This window comes from Crassostrea angulata, chromosome 5 (genome assembly GCF_025612915.1).
Source record: "Crassostrea angulata isolate pt1a10 chromosome 5, ASM2561291v2, whole genome shotgun sequence".
Taxonomy (NCBI): domain Eukaryota; kingdom Metazoa; phylum Mollusca; class Bivalvia; order Ostreida; family Ostreidae; genus Magallana; species Magallana angulata.
This window is the reverse complement of record NC_069115.1, coordinates 51,049,932-51,068,782: the sequence shown is the minus strand read 5'-3', so window position 1 is coordinate 51,068,782 and position 18,851 is coordinate 51,049,932. Positions and strand designations below refer to the sequence as shown.

Genomic DNA, 18,851 nt, shown 5'->3' with positions numbered 1-18,851 from the left:
TGTTATGAACCAAATCATATAACTACAAAAAACTGTACTTGTTGTTGAACTTTAAAAACTTTATTATTTCAGGAATATAAAATGTACGAGTTGTTCAAAATTCAATATCAATGATAAAAATAAAATCATTCTATATTCATGAGGAAGAAGTATCTTTTCCCTCATAATCATGCATTATTCCAATTTATTTGTTTGCTTTACATAATGGAACAATGATTCAGGCTAAATTAAAATTACTGACGATATTTTTCATTTGACTACGAGCGGCCCTGATCTGAAAGTGAAACAAGAATATGTTGTGTAAAAATTGTTCGTCACTGCTTAATCGTTTCGTTAACAACGCTTCTTGTCGATCCCTTTCAAGACTTCTGTCATCGAAAACCTACAATGATTGGAATAAGGCTGTGTCGGATGCGGAGAAGATTGTTGGCTACCCGACATCGTACATGAGTCTTCGGTGCTTAATCAGTGACGAGTTCTCTAACGTCGCGATGCACCTTAGAAAGTTAGTGGGCACGCGTCACCCGCTTCTAAAAACTGCAAGGTATACTCTTTGTTTAGCTGATAGGTATTTGCTGTTCGCTCATCATTTATAAAAAAAAAAATGGCAAATTTTTGTTTTACCAATAAGAATATGTGAAAAACGGCAAATTTTACCAACCAACTAATAATACAAAATCATATGTTATATAAAATAACTAAACACCAAGTATCTATCTTTTATCTGTGAAACCATATTTCGGATTTAAAGACCCCACAAATATATGGGTGTGTTGAGCCACCTTAAAATGTCATATTTCAGAGTCTTGCCTCAACTTGCTTTTCAGAGGGTTGCTTCATGTTGGAAAACAGAACACACAAACCAGAGGTTTAATTGTGCTTCTCATTGCCAAAGCAGCAGGACCAGGACCAGCTGAACAAATAAAAGACCAAGAACCAGACAAGATCAGTGGAATATACTCTAGGTTGTCGAAAATGTGTCACTTTTTGTACATTATATTTACATTTATCTCTATAATGTACATATTACAAACACAGTTTTTACCCATACCACAATTTATCTTATTTGGATTGTGGCATTTTCTTTACAGTACATTATTTGTAAACATACATATGGAAATATTCTGAGTAAAATTATAAGTTATGTGCCTTGCAATGCTAAAGGACAATCATGCAGCAATCTGATGAAGTTTGTTCTTGTTAACTGTCAGCAACCTTTTGAATTTCGTTTTCCTCTCATTTTCAGTCAAAGGTCTCTCGCAGAGGTGACAGAAATGATCCACATGGCTAATCTCATTCACAAAGGGGTGGTGAACCTCTCAGACTACCTGGAGAGTGATCAGAGAGAGAAAAATGACATGGAATTTGGAAACAAAATGGCAGTGCTAAGTGGGGACTTCTTGCTGGCCAATGCCTGTACAGAATTAGCCACTCTAAATAACACTCATGTAAGGACATAGAGACCATGGACATGTCAATTTCTCTTGATTACATGTTTTATCTTTGATTTCTAGTCCTGCTAAAATGATTGCATATATTTCTCATATGGAATTGCAAAACTGACACTTGTACAAGTCTGCTTGAAATTTGAAAAGTTGCTATAGATTCTATATTTAATATGACTACCTGATACTACAATTCAGCAATTTTGTATTAATTAGTAGAATATAAAATCTTGAGCTTCAAACTTTAGCACTAATTTCATAAGATTCACTATTGTCAAAAAAATGTAAGAGATATTTCATAATTCATAAAGGATGCTTCTTTCGAGAATATTAATTCCTAGCTTTTGATTCGAAACGTACAGATTTATAATGCAAGTATTAATGAATTTGTTTTTCAAGGTTGTGGAATCAATGTCCTTGGCCATCACTGACCTAATGGAGGCTGAATTCACCGACCTCAGGAATGACAATGGAGAGTCATTGCTAAAACCGGACATACAGTTTTCTGATTGGATAAAACAGACTTATCTATCCTCAGGTAGTTTACTAGCTCGGAGTTGTCGGTCAGCAGTGGAGCTCGCTGATCATAGAGAGGACCAAAGGGAGGCTGCAGCCTCATTTGGAGAAAATATGGCATACCTTCAGCAGGTGAGAAATAAGAATAAGAACAATGCCAGAGTTTGGAACCCTGTCTCACAAATGCTTATTGTATACTTAGATTTTAAAGATAATCATTACAGATACCGTAGATTCCTAGTTAAACGCAATGAATTGATATCAATGTAAAATTGCAAGAAGCACATCTCGCGGATTTTAAAATCTCTTTCTTATTTTTTAGACAGATGTAAACTAAAAGAAACTATGATAAAAATTTGGCATTCGCGATTTCATATTCTTGGGATTTGATGCAAAACGGTTGAATTGCAGAATTAAGTACTCGCATAAAATAAGAAATCTTCAGTATATCATGCTACTCTTTTTTCTTCATACAAATTTGACACTTTTTTATTGTCCCATTTTAAGAAAACCTGTTAGTTTGGGTCAAATGCCAATTTAAAGGTGGCTTACTACCATAGAAATAATTTTTTTTAATCAAAGAAAGTTACTTGATTTTGAAAGATAGCATGATTAATGCAGAAGAAGTTTAAAAGTCAAGTAGGGGAAAATGTGCAATTTTTGGTAAAAAAAAAAAAAAATTATGATTTTCAAGAATTTAATTTAGTAAATATGAAAAAAGGCCCAGACTCATAATCTGCAGTTGACTACCCAGTACTTTTAACACAGAGCTATGATGATATTTAACCAAATTGATTGATACAAACAGTATGACAAAACAATCGCCATATTGTGACATTGTTTTGAAAGTGTAAGTGTTGATGTAATGAGCTTCCTTAATGGAGAACAGCATGTTTTCTTCATCTCAGGCCATTCAGTCATAAGTAATAGAGAAAGAATTTGTTTGACACTAAGCTTTGTTGTCATCATCATTGCAAACTTTGCTTGAAGCCAGCATAAATTCAACTTGTTTTTATGCACATCACACTGGAAGTCCACAGCCTAAATAAGATATGTCAAAATTAACTCTTGTAGAATCATTTTAATTCGTGGGGGGCAATTTTCGTTGATTGTTTGAATTTTACTGAATAACTTAAAACTTATTACACATGTACTTATTAGTTAAAGGAATAACTGAATTAGTTGAGGATGTTAATTCATGGATGAGAGGTACCCACAAATTTCATGAAAATTGAGCCACCACAAAATCAAATAATTCCACAGTAGTCTTGAAGCTCTAAGTGCTGATCTCTGCATTCAAGGTAAAAAATGATCTAAAGCCCTTTTTGAGCAAAGACAATGGATTGGAGGACTTCAGTGTGACATCTGCTCCTGTCATTAAGTTCCTGGAACGACATCCAGATGAAAGGAAGACGTTCACTTCCCTACAAACAAAGGACCAGCACCAGGTTAGTCGGAATACTACGGTGTCATATTTGAGCTCATCAAATTTGTGGATTTACCGGTAGTAAAAATTTAAATTGGATGGATACATAAATTCTATGACAACTTTCCTACCAATATATAAGTTTTCTTACCTTGATGTAGATTGATTTCTTTGATGGATCTGACAATTAAATGAATGGAAATTTATGTTTGAGGAATTCAGATGATGATATAAATCCTGAGAAAGAAAGTGATATTTGTTACAAGTCATTGTACTTTTGGATTGTTAGAGAAAACAAAACTTTTAATGAACAAGAAAGGGTACTTAAACTCTGGATGACAAGAATGTTTTCCAAGCATCTGTCACCGAGGGGCGAAAGGGCACCATAGACAGACACATACCTGTCACCTACAGCATAATCAGTCATTTTAAATCTCTTTGTTGTCCCCCATTAAAAGATTAATTCTTCCCACCCGACTGACTTACGAAAAAGTACCCAATTATAAGTACCCAAATTAAGATATTTTAAAAGTTATCTGAGCAATTTTTCTATTAAAAAAATGCAATTTCAATTCAATGAAAGTGGTTTGAAATAAAAATTTTCATGCAGTTTTGAAAAATTAAACAATTTCCCTTCGTACACATCCAAAGGTTTAAACACCATGGCTAGAGATGGCAAACCAACATATAGTCTTTTTTTTCAGAGGTGGTCCAAAATAAGTTGATTTCCATCAGGCTTGGGGTAATGCTAAATGTAATGGTAATGCATTGCAATGCATTACATGTTTTCAAAGTAATGCTAGTAATGTGTAATGCCTCAAAATTAGCATTACAAGTAATGCTAATCTAATGCATTACTTTCCAAAATCTAGTGTAATGCTGGCATTACATGGCATTACTTTGCATTACTATGCATATTTATGCATGTTCACTTTAAAAAATGTGATGAATAAATGAATAGTTGAAATTGAATTTGATTAAATTTAATTTTAAAGAAGAAAGAAATAATTCTAATTAAGAAAAAAAGGTTTTAATTGTACATGTTTTATTAAAAAAGGTTTTTTAAAATTCATTTTTGAATTGTTTATATTACTAAAGATAACAGCACAATTTCATAACATTTTCAAGAGTGTTGTTATTAAGAGTTTTTAATCATTTAAACAGTTTACTCCAATTAGTTTGCACTTCAATAAGAAATGTGTCAACAACACACTATGCCCCCAGGATAATCTAAGTATCAAAACAATCTATTGTTATAAGAAGTGCTAAACACCCCAATCCCCTGCCCTTCGCTATGTCACAATAGAATAGGAGACATACATGCACCTTTAAAAGCAAAATGAATGCCTTGTCCATCCATGATGAAAATCAATATCACTTCCAATATTATAACCCATTTGAAAATAATCTTACTTATTTTCTCTCTTTCTCTCTTTCTTTCTGTCTCTGTCTCTCTCTCTCTCTCTTGTATATTAATTACACTGTACATTAGTTTGGACTGATAGAAAATACAAGATTTATGTATTTAATCTATTATTGCACTTAATATATCCTAAGATAAAGATCGTCAAACAGTATTTTCCAGCCCAAGCTTTGACTGCTCCTGCAAAACATTTATTTAGTATAGCCCGGAAGATGGATGCATTTAAAAGATGAACCCTTTGAAACTTCGATCATAAGTGCAACAGCAATCTTTTGTCTTAAAGTGTCCTCCATAAATATAAATACGATTAAAATATATTAAGAAATATAACTGGGAAAAACCATCTGTTTATAAATTAATAAAACCAAGTGTCCAAAATTATAAAGATTTGTGTAATCTGGGGATATATCTATATTTAGCTTTTAAAAACCGCAACATTATTTCATAAATTGTTTTTGTTACGCATGTTATCCTGTGTCTCTATTTCATATCTGATATTGTATCATGCCAAATGTCTATAAATATCATTTTACTTATGGAATATGTCGTTCATATTGCCACAATATGATTATATATTGAGCAAATAAAGAATGACTCTTGTTTATTCATTGAATTTGAACCTGATACTGAGCATGAAGCTGTAGATATGTTAAAGAGTGTTGTATATTTGAAACATTTGCAAAAACTCTTAATTAGGTTTACTTTTTAAAAAAAGTAATGGTAATGGTAATGCATTACTTTACTCATGTAATGGTAATGTAATGCATTACTTCAAGAAAATCAAGTAATGGTAATGGTAATTTAATGCCCAAATTCATGAAGTAATGGTAATGTAATGCATTACTTTACAATATAATTCGCCCCAAGCCTGATTTCCATGCATTTCTAAAATATTAATCATAGTTAAAGGAAGAAAAATGTTTTTGTTGCCTAGTTTGAGAATGTGTACAGGTTGTGCAATGTTGTTGAAATTCACATCTAATCATAAAAACACATAATAGAAATAGGAAATAATTTTTTTTTTAAACCAGCGAACTTTTTTTTCTTTCATAAATTTAAATCAAAAAGAGAAATTGACAAAGTTATAGTCGGAATTCAGAAATTTTTTAGAGTTTTTTGTGTAGATATATAATACAAAAGTAATTTTGTATAGATATATACAAAAATAATAAAAAGTTGCATTTTTAGACATTTTTAGACATTGGAAAGAATATACACACTCCTTGAGGAAGATTTATTTCAACTCATACATATGAATGTAATTTCCTAAATAAAAGATAAAATCTATTTTTATAGTACCAGTAAATATCAATGAAATGATTTTAAATCTCTTATCATAATGATACATACATGTATGTTGAATTTGAAACATGATTTCAAATGATGCAGTACCCCTTCTTTTGTATCAATAGAAATGAATGTCTTAAAGATTAAAATTCATATTATTATTATTGATTTAGTTGGAAATTAAGAAGTTAAAAATCATAGCTATTTTCTACGGAACGTGTTATTTAACCAGCATTAAAAAAAGCAAAGATGCATGAAAAATGCATGTGCAAATGATCGATGAATGTGATATTTTCTGTAAATAATTGATTGGACTATTTCAAATCAATCTAGATCCATTGACGTTTTTGTACTGCCATCAAATCTGAACTTTTCGACATGTTATTGATGCACATGATTTACTCCTATTGTTATTTATTTTCTTTGTAGATTTTTTCTATAATAAAGTCGTCCAGTGTGGTAGCAGAGTGTGTTAAACTCTGTGATAGCTATGGGGACACTGCCATTAAATCCTTAGATGTTTTCCCTCAAACAGAAGCTAAGAATGCCTTGATAAACATTGTTAATGCAACCGTTAACTCTTGACACACCAGAGAGAAGTTCAGCTGAAGAGAGTCTGCCTAGGATGTATACTGGTATCTTCATTGGGATTGTGATTTTTATATTTGAATAAGTGTTTGACAGAGCTGCAGTTTGAGAGATGGTGTGGTGTTTCGAAGTCTGTTATCTGAAAAATGCTGTGGAGTTTTAATGAATACATAGAAGCATTGTCTAAAACTTGTTATATATTTAGTTTTTGGATTTTATTATTTAAGAGTGGGGGTGTAGGAGGGGTGGGGGTTTAGGATTTAAATTCATTTTATTTTCGTTTATTGTGTTTAAAAAACTAAATCTTATTTGAGAAGCATCCAAGGTTTATTTTTTCATGAAATGAGTTACCATGGTTATATTTTCAATTTTGATAGCTTAATGTTGTACTAACTGGAAGGATAAAAAAATTAAAGATGTAAAGGACTGCCCCCTGCCCCCTCCCCCCCACCCCCCAACCATCTACCGGTAATTTTTTCTTTAAAAAAAAATCATTGACAAAACACGTGATCTTTACACTATGAGGCTCCTAGTCTTTATCATTTTGACGTTTGAATTTATGAAAGGTTGAACCAAACGAATAAATCAAACTAACATTTAAATTTATTTACATCACTTTAAATGACTAAGCTTCAGTGCAGTGGACTGTATAAATCATTAATGACACTGAGTGATTTGGCATTTACAAATGGACATATTGTCTAAAAGACACAATCAATATCTAGGAACTCGCGGCACTCATTGTGTCCGTCACGTGAAAGTTCGATTGAACTTCTTGGTTTTATGGATGTTTGCTTTACAGATGCATTAATTTATTACAAATGTTTTTGTGTTGATTAAACAAGAATTATCTGCAATTTTCTGTTCAAGGTCATTTCACGGCGAAGAGTCACAAAGAAGTCAACGTTTGGTTTTACCCCCTCAGATTATTTGTAATGTATCGGTAGACTTTAAAAATTATTCTTGTATGGATCAGACTTCATGGATATCATGATTATGGCATCACTTTCGCACATCACTAAAATATCTATTAAATAGAGAACGGACGTTTTAACCATTTTTAACCATTTTTGCACAAATGCTTATCAAGATTTATAAGAAATCATTATTTGAAAGTTTTTTGTTTGTTTTTTTTCAAATTAAAAAGCGAATTTTGCTTTGATTGTTTGTTCTGTAAAGTAAAGAGTGTTTTAAAGTTTAATAACAAGCAGTGTACATGTGTACATTACAAACACTCCCCTGGAAATTTTGAAAACTTACGTGGAAAAAAACCCCTCGTACATATATATAAAGTCTTCAGAGTTTGAGAAGTTTTAGTTGTTTGGCAATTAAATTATAACGTTTTATGATTATTATTTGCTGTTACGTGATACCTTATCACTGCTAGTCTAAATTACCATACTATATCATTTTTCCTGCATTTGAGTAATATCGCAATAATTATAAACGATAAACGGCCATTAAACCAAGCAAATTGAAATTACATGTATGTAAATAAGGAAACTGAAGTTTCTTCCTTGTAGGCCGACTCTAATTGATTGTTTTTAGTAATAATAAAATGATTTTGTTCGTGTCCTGACAGTTTTATTACTACCTCTTTTAAGCACTGTGACAGTGATATTAAAAAGTGTTTTATGGCAACCAAAACATCAAACCACGCATTCATTAAATCATATATACACGTTGGACCTGTCCCTGGTGCTTCGCTATAACCGTGTTTAACTGTAACTGCTGACCACAATTGTCGAAACGATGGCGTGCATTATATAAATAGTGCCTGTTTGGGAGGGTAACGGTTGAAATTGACACCCCGAGGAAACCACTGTCAACCGACGCGAAGCGGAGGTTGACAATGGTTTTCGAGGGGTGTCAATTTAAACTGTTATCCTCCCAAACAGGCACTATTTATTTTATTATACTGAATGTCTTATTTTTAGAGAAATTTTATATTGCTTTTATATAGAAATGACGTGAATTCTACGGCGAACCGTATGCGCATAATTAACGCACATGTAACAATTCGTTGTGTTACCCGTTGCGTAGTGTGTTGCTTACACTGAGGGTAATAGAACGGATTATCAACTGCGTCTAAACCAATCAGATTTCAGTATTTAACATGAAAGTATAATAATACACATTGGCGCGTCATTAAAAATAATGCAATGTTGTATTTTCTAAGCCTTAGATACAGATAGAACCATTTTAGCAAGACCTTGGATTTTCAGTAGGGCGAAGCTATCTATTCCTTGCGTCAAAGCAAATTAAAAATGACGCGGTTTCAAGCGAAATGTGCAACGATTGCGAAGTCTTGGCTCAAAAGCCAGACAAATCTTATTGATTTCAAAGATCCATGGCTTAGTGGCTAGCAATGAAATAGACAGGCCTATGTCACATTGCTGTTTGACACACCTACCCAAAGTCCAAGCTCTTGATTGAAATTGTTCTATAACTCATTCCTTATAAAATCCAAATATAACAAAGTATGCCATTTGTCGCGTTAGGTGCGATGTCAAAATGAAAGTTAGGCATAAATAACCGTAGGTTAGGGCTAGGAGGCTACGTCAAAGTGGATTTGTTCTAAATTAAAAAAAAAAAACGAGAAATAATTGTGAAACTAAGTACAGGTCAGGATAGCATTGGTTTTAGGACGATGAAAATAAAATTGTTTATCTATAGATCTAAAGAAATTAAATCAGTTTTTGTTAAATTACATGTATGTTTCAATGAAGAAAAAAATAATGTAGAGGACTTGATCGATATCGTATTCAAATATCAGATACATATTATAAAATAATTAAAGGCGAATTGTTTAAATTCAGATAAAGTATCAAAAATAAGGATATCCGAACGAAAAATAGATATACCATTCTAAATTTCTCATTTTTGTTTTTAAGATAAGGTAAATAAAAGATTTTTATTGTAACTATATTTTTCACCGTTTGAAAAACATAGGTAATCACAGATTACAAAGCTCACCGAGACGAGACATCACCCTTATGAGACTTCACCTTTATGACACCACCTTTATCTTATTAAATGAAAATCATACTTTATGATCTTAGATATTCATGGATTCTGTTTTGACACAATATCGTATATCATCTGTTAAAAAATTGTATGATAATCATATGTTCATATGTTAATCAATACAATAATATAAAATTAAATATTGCATCCTATCATATTTACAACATATATCATATAATACAATAAAATACCATAATAAACAATGATGAGATATGATATTGTAACGTATGATATGACATTGTATACAATAACGTATAGTTATTGTATTTGATCACATAATACAATATAATATATAAAAAAAATATAGTATTATATTGCAATATCATATTACATAATACATCCTAACATTGAAACATATGATATTATATTGTTTAATATAGTATGATATTGTATGATACTGTTTCATGATATTGTATCATTTGATACAATATAATTTGATTTAACATTGTATCTTGTTATACTTTCATGTTAAATACTGAAATCTGATTGGTAAAGACGCAGTTAATAATATTTTCTATTACCCTCAGCGTTAGCAACGCACTTAGCAACGGGTAACATTAAACAATGTTACATGCGCGAAAATTATGCGCGTACGGTTCGCTGTAGAATTCACGTTATTCCTATATAAAAGCAGTAAAATTTTCTTAAAAATTAAAACATTCAGTATAACAAAATAAATAGTGCCTGTTTGGGAGGAAAACAGTTGAAATTGACACCCCTCGAAAATCATTGTCAACCTCCGCTTCGCGTCGGTTGACAATGGTTTTCTCGGGGTGTCAATTTCAACTGTTACCCTCCCAAACAGGCACTATTTATATAATATCAAATGATACAATATCATGTGATAAAGTAAAATATTATAAAATACAATATTATATTATACACATTGTATCATATGATACAATAATATATTTTACAATATCATACAATTTCATGTGATGTGATAATATATCATTTTATAAAACAATATCATATTATACAATATCGTATGATACGATATTATATAATATTACAGTATCATATTATACAATTTCATGTGATATTATTCTATATTACAGAAACTAATATCATATTATACAATATCGTATGATACAATATTATAGAATATACAATATTGTATTATAGGATACAATATTATATTTTGCAATATCTTATGTAATAGTATCATGTGATAAAATAATAATAAATTAATAATACAATATTAATATTATACAATATTGTATCATAATATACAATACTATACATAACAATATCATGATACAATATCATAACATAAAATATCAAAAAAATTGATACTATATCATATCGTATCATATTACTTTTCATAATATTACATATGATATTTTGTTTTCCCTCGGACTGAAATGTCACACTTTCATTGGATTAAACATGGCACGTGATTGCCTCATATATCTCTATGTAGGTTCTTTGAAGATTTATATTAGGCAATATGTCCGTCATTGGCAGCCGTCTCACCTACTCATTTCGATATATCATATTATTTAACACAGAAATCGTGTTCAGTAAGTCCTTAAAATATTTAGAGTAGTTGCCCTTTGGAATTATTTTTAAATTAGAGTAGCTGCCCTTTGAATATTGACGTCACATTGTTATGTCTGGAGCAGAGCAAAATGGCAGCGTCGAAATTTGCTCAAATCTCTGCAGAGGTTTAAAATTGAATAGCAACAAAACATTGTAAGTAATATGGGTGAAGCGAAGATTTTTTAAGTGTATTTAAAAGGTGGTATTGATAATTTTTAAGAGTTTAAAACTTTAAATGAGTTTAACTGGACGAGATGTAAGGCATCTTGTACATGGCTTTGCGTAGATCACTGCTTATGTCGCTTGATAGTCCTTGGAAAAACAAAACACTTATTAGGTTAGTTACTGACTCACTACGAAAATATATTGGGTTGATCAATCTCTTAGACGGCTCGGCTTCGCCTCGCCATCTATGAGATTGATCAACCCAATATATTTCCGTAGTGAGTCAGTAACTAACCTAATAAGTAATAATATTGTATCATTTTAAACAATATTGTTTCATACCATACAATACTATATCATAGGAATCATGTTATATCATTTATCAACAAACACATCTATCTATCGAGCAGGTTTGAGTGAAGTAGGAGATTTCTTTAGCATCCTTGATAATGGAGATCAGGCTCTGCATCTGAAGCAACCTCTGCGTTTCATTTATAATTTAGTTAAATCAACTATGCAAGCTATCATCTATAAAACATGTGACCTGTTCCAAAAAAACTGAACCTCATCAAGCATCCGAAACCTATGGCTCAGACTCAGCATTCAAGCCTGTCAGGTGCATCAGTATACATACGACGCATCTCCATGCAAGTTTGGTGAAGTTCAGACCAGTAATAACTAAGATATCATCATCAGAGGGCTCTAGCAATTAAAACCTTAACCTGCTCCAGCATCAGCAACCTATGGCTCAGATTCAACATCCATGCATGTCAGGTGCATCTGTATCATAAGACACACCATCCATTCAAGTTTGGTGAAGTTAGGACCTGTAATAACTAGGATATATTTTTTAGCATCCTTGATAATGGAGGTCAAGCTCTGCATCTGAAGCTTCCTCTGTGATTCATTCATATTACAGTTTAATCAACTATGCAAGTTTGAAATAGTACTATTATCTATTAAACATGTGACCTGTTCCAAAAAACTTAACCATATACAGCATCTGAAACCTATGGCTCAGACTCAGCATTCAAGCCTGTCAGGTGCATCAGTATCATAAGAAGCACCATCCATGGAAGTCTGGTGAAGTTAGGACAAGTAATAACAAAGATATAATCATCAGAGGGCACCTGTTTCAAAAACTTTAACCAGCTCTAAAAACCTTAACCTCCTCCAGCATCCGAAACCTATGGCTCAGAAACAGCATTCAAGCCTGTCTGGTGCATCAGTATCATAATCCGCACCATCCATGGAAGTCTGGTGAAATTAGGACAAGTAGTAACTAAGATATAATCATCAGAGGGCACCTGCAACAAAAACTTTAACCAGCTCTAAAAACCTTAACCTCCTTCAGCATTTGTAACCTATAGCTCAGATTCAGCTCCCAAGCCTGCCTGGTGCATCAGTATCATAAGACACACCATCAATGCAAGTTTGGTGAAGTACGGACCAGCAGTAGCTTAGATATTGCTATCAAAGGGCACCTGCAACAAAAACTTTAACCTGCTCCAAAAACCTTAACCTCCTCCAGCATCCCAAACCTATAGCTCAGATTCAGCACTCAAGCCTATCTTGTGCATCAGTATCATAAGACACACCATCAATGCAAGTTTGGTGAAGTACAGACCTGCAGTAACTTAGATATTGCTATCAAAGGGCACCTGTAACAAAAACTTTAACCTGCTCCAAAAACCTTAACATCCTCCAGCATCTGAAATTTAGGACTCAGATTCAGCATCCAAGTCTTTCAAGTCCATAAGTAGGTCCAGATGCATCATCCATGAAAGTTTGGTGAAGATAGGACAAGCAATAGCTTAGATACAGGACCTGCAACAAAAACTTTAACCAGGTCCGGACGCCGACGCCGACACCGAGGGTATATCATAAGCTCCCCTTGACTTCGTCTCGGTGAGCTAAAAAAACGGGACATAGCGTTTTGCATGTGTATATCTGTTGATAGTCAAGTGTTGCGAGATCAACAGCTTGAAAAGTATCCTAGAACCCCCGTAGATCAGATGAGAATGACCCCAATTGATTCTGAGGTCACTAGGTCAACTGTCAAATTTCTGTGGACATCCACTGGTAGATTGTTCATTTAATACTATATGAATGTTTACAATATCGTGAAAATCAACAGTTTGACAAATGTAAACCCTGGAGCAAGTTACTCTTGATAATCTAAGTACACGTAGATGGTCCCTATTGACTTCTATGTCAGGGGGTCAATCCTAGGTCAAGGGTAAACGTACTCATGTCTTTAGAACCCCTGCTTGGTAGACATCAAACTTGGTACAGTATATAACCCCCGCTAAATTTGAGTACATGGCCAAAGAGCAAGCTGTGCTGTGGAAAGAAAGATGATATCCTCTCAAATATGTTGAGAACCCTAGATTTTTTTTTCGCTCGCTATCTTTTAAAAAAAAAGGGGGTTGACCCTTTTTAATCTTGCTACATGATGAATGGGGATGGAGTAGGAATTCTAAATTTTTTTGATTTAAAAATAGTTAAAATAGAATGAAAAATTAATTGAAATGTGAGGAGTTAATCATGTTTCACAAGGTCTTGTTTAACACCTCGATCACTGCTGAGCGACCCTTTATGCATTATGCATATACGGGGAACCACTGTACACTCCGAGGATACCGCGTCTGTAACTGTCCAATCAAATCAATATTTTTCAATCGACGTTGTCCAGGCCAATTCTTCCTTCTTTGTAGTACCCACAATGCACTTTTTTTATCATTTGGGTATCCCTTGACTTGTGTTGGAGAGCGACAGATTTTTGAAGTCCATTACTGGGGCTATTGTTTCCACGGACGCTAACAAAGTTTAATGGAATGTTAAAATTATAAAATGACCATTCTATTTTGCCAAGGGAGTCAAACACTTGATCAAATGTAGCACGCTATCATGTTTAAACATTAATGAATAAATATTGAATGTCTCTATAACATACATGAAGCCATGGAAGAAAATTAAAACAGTTTGGACTTTGGATAGTTGTGACAAACAGCAATGCGACGTAGGCATGTCTAATTCAACATTGGTCACTCAGCCATGGCTCATTAAAATCAACAAGATTTGTCTGGTTTTCGAGCTAAGACTACGCAATCGGTGCATATTTCGCTTAAAACCAGCGTCATTTTGAATTGTTTTGACGCAAGAAATAGATAGTCACGTCCTACCAAAAGTCCAAGCTCATGTTAAAATGATTGTATGTATCGGAGGTGGTTTGTTTTTGCTTTTGTTAAGAGAGTTGGGTGGTTATGTCCATTTATAGACTATATTAACTTCTTTAGCTGAAGAGCTACATGTTTTCTATAGAAAAAATCTTCAAATTTTTAAGTGAAACTATTTGAATTTTTTTTTTCTTGAATAACATTTTATGACCTAAAATACCACCTTTAAAACATAAAGGTAGAACATGATGGGTAATTTGTAGTCCATTTAGCCTCCTTATAATAAAATTTGGGGAAAAAATTTGTTAACTAAATAGAGAGATGTATACTTAAGTATCTGAACTTCCCATGAGTCAGGATTTAGGACAAACTGATTTTGTTTGGTTTTTTTTTAAATAAAGAGATGTATACTTAGGGAGTCCATTGACGAGTTTTTATCAGAATTCCCCATGAGTTTGGATTTAGGACAAACTGTGTTTGTTAGTTAAAAAAAGATTCATATTAACGTATAATTAAGTGCTCCGGAAAAGAAAGTTTTCCGCCTTTTGAAGTACATGTACTAAAAATTATGAAATTCAGATTAGCTCCTCAAATAAAAGTACATTATGTATTGTGTTTTAAATGTTGTGTTTTCCTGAGAAGTTTTCATTACAATAACTAAACTTTTGAATTCAAATACGACATATTTTGAAATCCATTTTTTTTTATTTCGACAGATCTAGACAATGAGTACGCTCCTTGTTTCAGCCCGCCCGGTTGCTGTGCATTGATTGCCCTGCGTTTCCTACCTATGGATCGATTGTTTTACCTTTGTGAAAGAGTAAACCTTTGGCATCGATTTCTTGATTCATTTATACTTTAATGTCTCAGTTAATATCTCCATGAAGCAATGCAAGCGTTTCCAATATGACCAGGAACACTAGGCTCGCTCAATTGTTTCAAACGAAAAACACGAGTTAAAGTCCTCGATTAGAGACAGTTAGATAATCCGGGATTAAGCTGTGATGATTCCTTGTTACATGGATACGCAATTCTTTTTAGATCTATATCAATTATCAACCTGTATGGGAAATTAATTATTAATGCAGCCTTTTGTAGTTCAGATTAGTAAATAAACGAAAAGGCCAACAATTCATTTTTAATAATAATAAAACGTAATTCCCTCATTTGTGTATCGTGGTGCGAAAGCAGCCTTTTTTTATTTTATTCTCATTTATAACTCGGCAATACCGGTACATTACTTCTTGCGCGGATCTTGAGGGGGGGGGGGGGGGGTCGGTTGGAAAAATTCAAAATTATTATATTCTTTTCCACAAAGAGAATTTAAGGAAAATTTGCCTTGAACCCTAATACCCCCCCCCCCTCCCCATCGGAAAAATTCTGAATCCGCGCAAGATTATGATGATTTATACACTATTAGAATAATATTCTGTATAATATAACATCTAATTAGTCAAGTCACTATGGTGATACATTTTTGGCACACAGCTTCATTTATTCCTCAATTCACACGATTTTCTTCTGTTTCACGTGATATGAGAACATTAACTTTCCATGTTAACATCATTAAAAGATTTAGATTAAATCAAATATTAATCTAAATTAAATGTCCATTTTATCTAAAACACAAATTAAAAAGTACATGGAAAAATACCCAAATTAGTCATATATTTGAAATCAATGGTTTTTTTTTTTAATTTCGGGATATTTTTATAAACTCGAAAGATTCAGATATTCATTTAATTTAATTTATCAACGAAAAATCACAGAAGTTTTTTATGTGAATAAAATCGTAACATCTCCCTCGCTATGTCGATTAATAGTTGACTTGGTCTTAGTCATTCACAAAGTATGGCTCTAGACTTATATTACTATAGTACCGCTACTTCTACCAGTAATACTATCGGAACCAAATTAAACGGAAGCAGCATTGTCAGAAAAGATCAGTGACAGAAATTTGCTTCAATTCATAGCATAAAAAGTGAAATTTTGCTGGTCTAGAAGAAGATTAAGGTGTACGGTGAGAAAAAGATGGAGAAAGAGTGGGCACTGAATACATACATGAATACAAATGTATACATTTGTTTAAAAAATCATGGAACATTTCAATTGTTTTTATCAGAAGTTTTTGAACTTTGCAATTGATTATAATTTTGTGTCTTATTCTTGTCTTGGTTTTTACACACATCCAATAAGATTAAAATTCACAATATGACATTAAAATAATAAAGCAAGACAATTAATTGATTGAGGGTGTAGATAAGCCTAACCAAGTGTCTAGAGGGTGCAGATAAGCCTAACCAAGTGTCTAGAGGGTGTAGATCGATAAGCCTAACCAAGTGTCTAGAGGGTGTAGATAAGCCTAACCAAGTGTCTAGAGGGTGTCGATAGTCCTAACCAAGTGTCTTGAGGGTGTCGATAAGCCTAACCAAGTGTCTTGAGGGTGTCGATAAGCCTAACCAAGTGTCTAGAGGGTGTCGATAAGCCTAACCAAGTGTCTAGAGGGTGTAGATAAGCCTAACCTAGTGTCTAGAGGGTGTAGATAAGCCTAACCAAGTGTCAAGAGGGTGTAGATCGATAAGCCTAACCTAGTGTCTAGAGGGTGTCGATAAACCTAACCAAGTGTCTAGAGGGTGTAGATAAGCCTAACCAAGTGTCAAGAGGGTGTAGATCGATAAGCCTAACCTAGTGTCTAGAGGGTGTCGATAAACCTAACCAAGTGTCTAGAGGGTGTAGATAAGCCTAACCTAGTGTCTTGAGGGTGTCGATAAGCCTAACCAAGTGTCAAGAGGGTGTAGATAAGCCTAACCAAGTGTCTAGAGGGTGTAGATAAGCCTAACCTAGTGTCTAGAGGGTGTCGATAAACCTAACCAAGTGTCTAGAGGGTGTAGATAAGCCTAACCTAGTGTCTTGAGGGTGTCGATAAGCCTAACCAAGTGTGTAGAGGGTGTCGATAAGCCTAACCAAGTGTCTAGAGGGTGTCGATAAGCCTTACCAAGTGTCTATAAAGCGATACAGTTACTATCTACTTCTAATACTAAAGAACTGTGTAAGTTAGGGAAATATTTATATCATGCAAAGAAGCGTCGAACTCTCAATGTGAATAATCAAAATTGATTATGTACACTCTGTATGTCGCTAACTTACATGTACTGTATTCAATATGTATATATACACATTGTCCTATGAGATTTATTTGTCTCTTGAAATATTGAACTTGACTTTACTTGGGCTTGATTGAGGGGCCTATTAAAAATGAATAGAAATGTATAAGGTATATAGCACCAATAGTTTAAATAGATGCATTAGTTTAAAAGTATCGCTAATAAGTTAAGTATTTTATAGAATGGTCGATATTTATATTGAACAAATAAATAAATGACAGTACAATTGAAACCAAAGCTACCGAGTGCGATGAATAAAGTACTTTATACGTACGGGGGGGTCGGATAAAAGTCCACTGTTGTTTAAAGACGGATAGATTAAATTGACCTTATTGGTACACCGACGTTAATGAATGCAAATATGTAGTACTTTTCAGATCAGAACCTAACGATTTTTCATGATAGGTAAATTGTTTCCCTCGACGTTTCAAGTTGGAATTCAAAAGGATATATAATTAAGGCTACATTACTCCTTGAAGGACTGTGCCGCTTTACCGGTTCCTTTGCCTCGGCTGTTTGTATGCTGGCACTAGCCTTGTTCTGTTTTATATCAGAGAGATAAAAGAAACCTTGATAATGTTTATATCAATATGAACCTAAATTTCAGCATTTGAAACCTTTAAAACGGATATAGTATCAGAAAAAACAAACAAAAAACAACAACCACATCAAACACTCCCCCACCCCCACCCTACCCCCTAAAAACCCAAACAAATACCCCCCCCCCCCCAAAAAAAAACCAAAAAACCAAACAAAACAAACAAAAAACAAACAAACGAAAGAACAAAATAAACACACACACGAACACAAAAACAAGAAACAAACAAACAAGCTAAAACAATCATAAAACAGCAAGACTGGTCGTCACCAGACCATGCAATTCAGGACTGGAGACAACTTTATACCCATGGTATTGCAGCAAATGTAAAGAAATCAATTCAGTATTCTACTGCGATTATTTGTGCGAAAACATTAGAAGGAAGTAATTCGATATTTTTTAATTTATATTCCTTTTGATTAAATTTTTAGTCACCTTGTTCAATAATTTTTTAGACAAATTATGCTTCTTAATGATAAATCATTGTAAAG

The 18,851-nt window shown here is 33.2% G+C and overlaps 1 protein-coding gene across 1 annotated transcript; it reads left to right on the top strand.

Moving 5' to 3' along the window:
• Nucleotides 1-194: 194 nt before the first annotated feature.
• LOC128185834 (all trans-polyprenyl-diphosphate synthase PDSS2-like) lies at nt 195-8,260 on the top strand. The gene is made up of 6 exons (XM_052855506.1): nt 195-544; nt 828-965; nt 1,247-1,448; nt 1,845-2,093; nt 3,263-3,409; nt 6,527-8,260. Exons 1-6 carry the CDS (start codon nt 294-296, stop codon nt 6,680-6,682), a joined length of 1,143 nt encoding a protein of 380 aa, XP_052711466.1. The 5' UTR covers nt 195-293; the 3' UTR covers nt 6,683-8,260.
• Nucleotides 8,261-18,851: the final 10,591 nt, after the last annotated feature.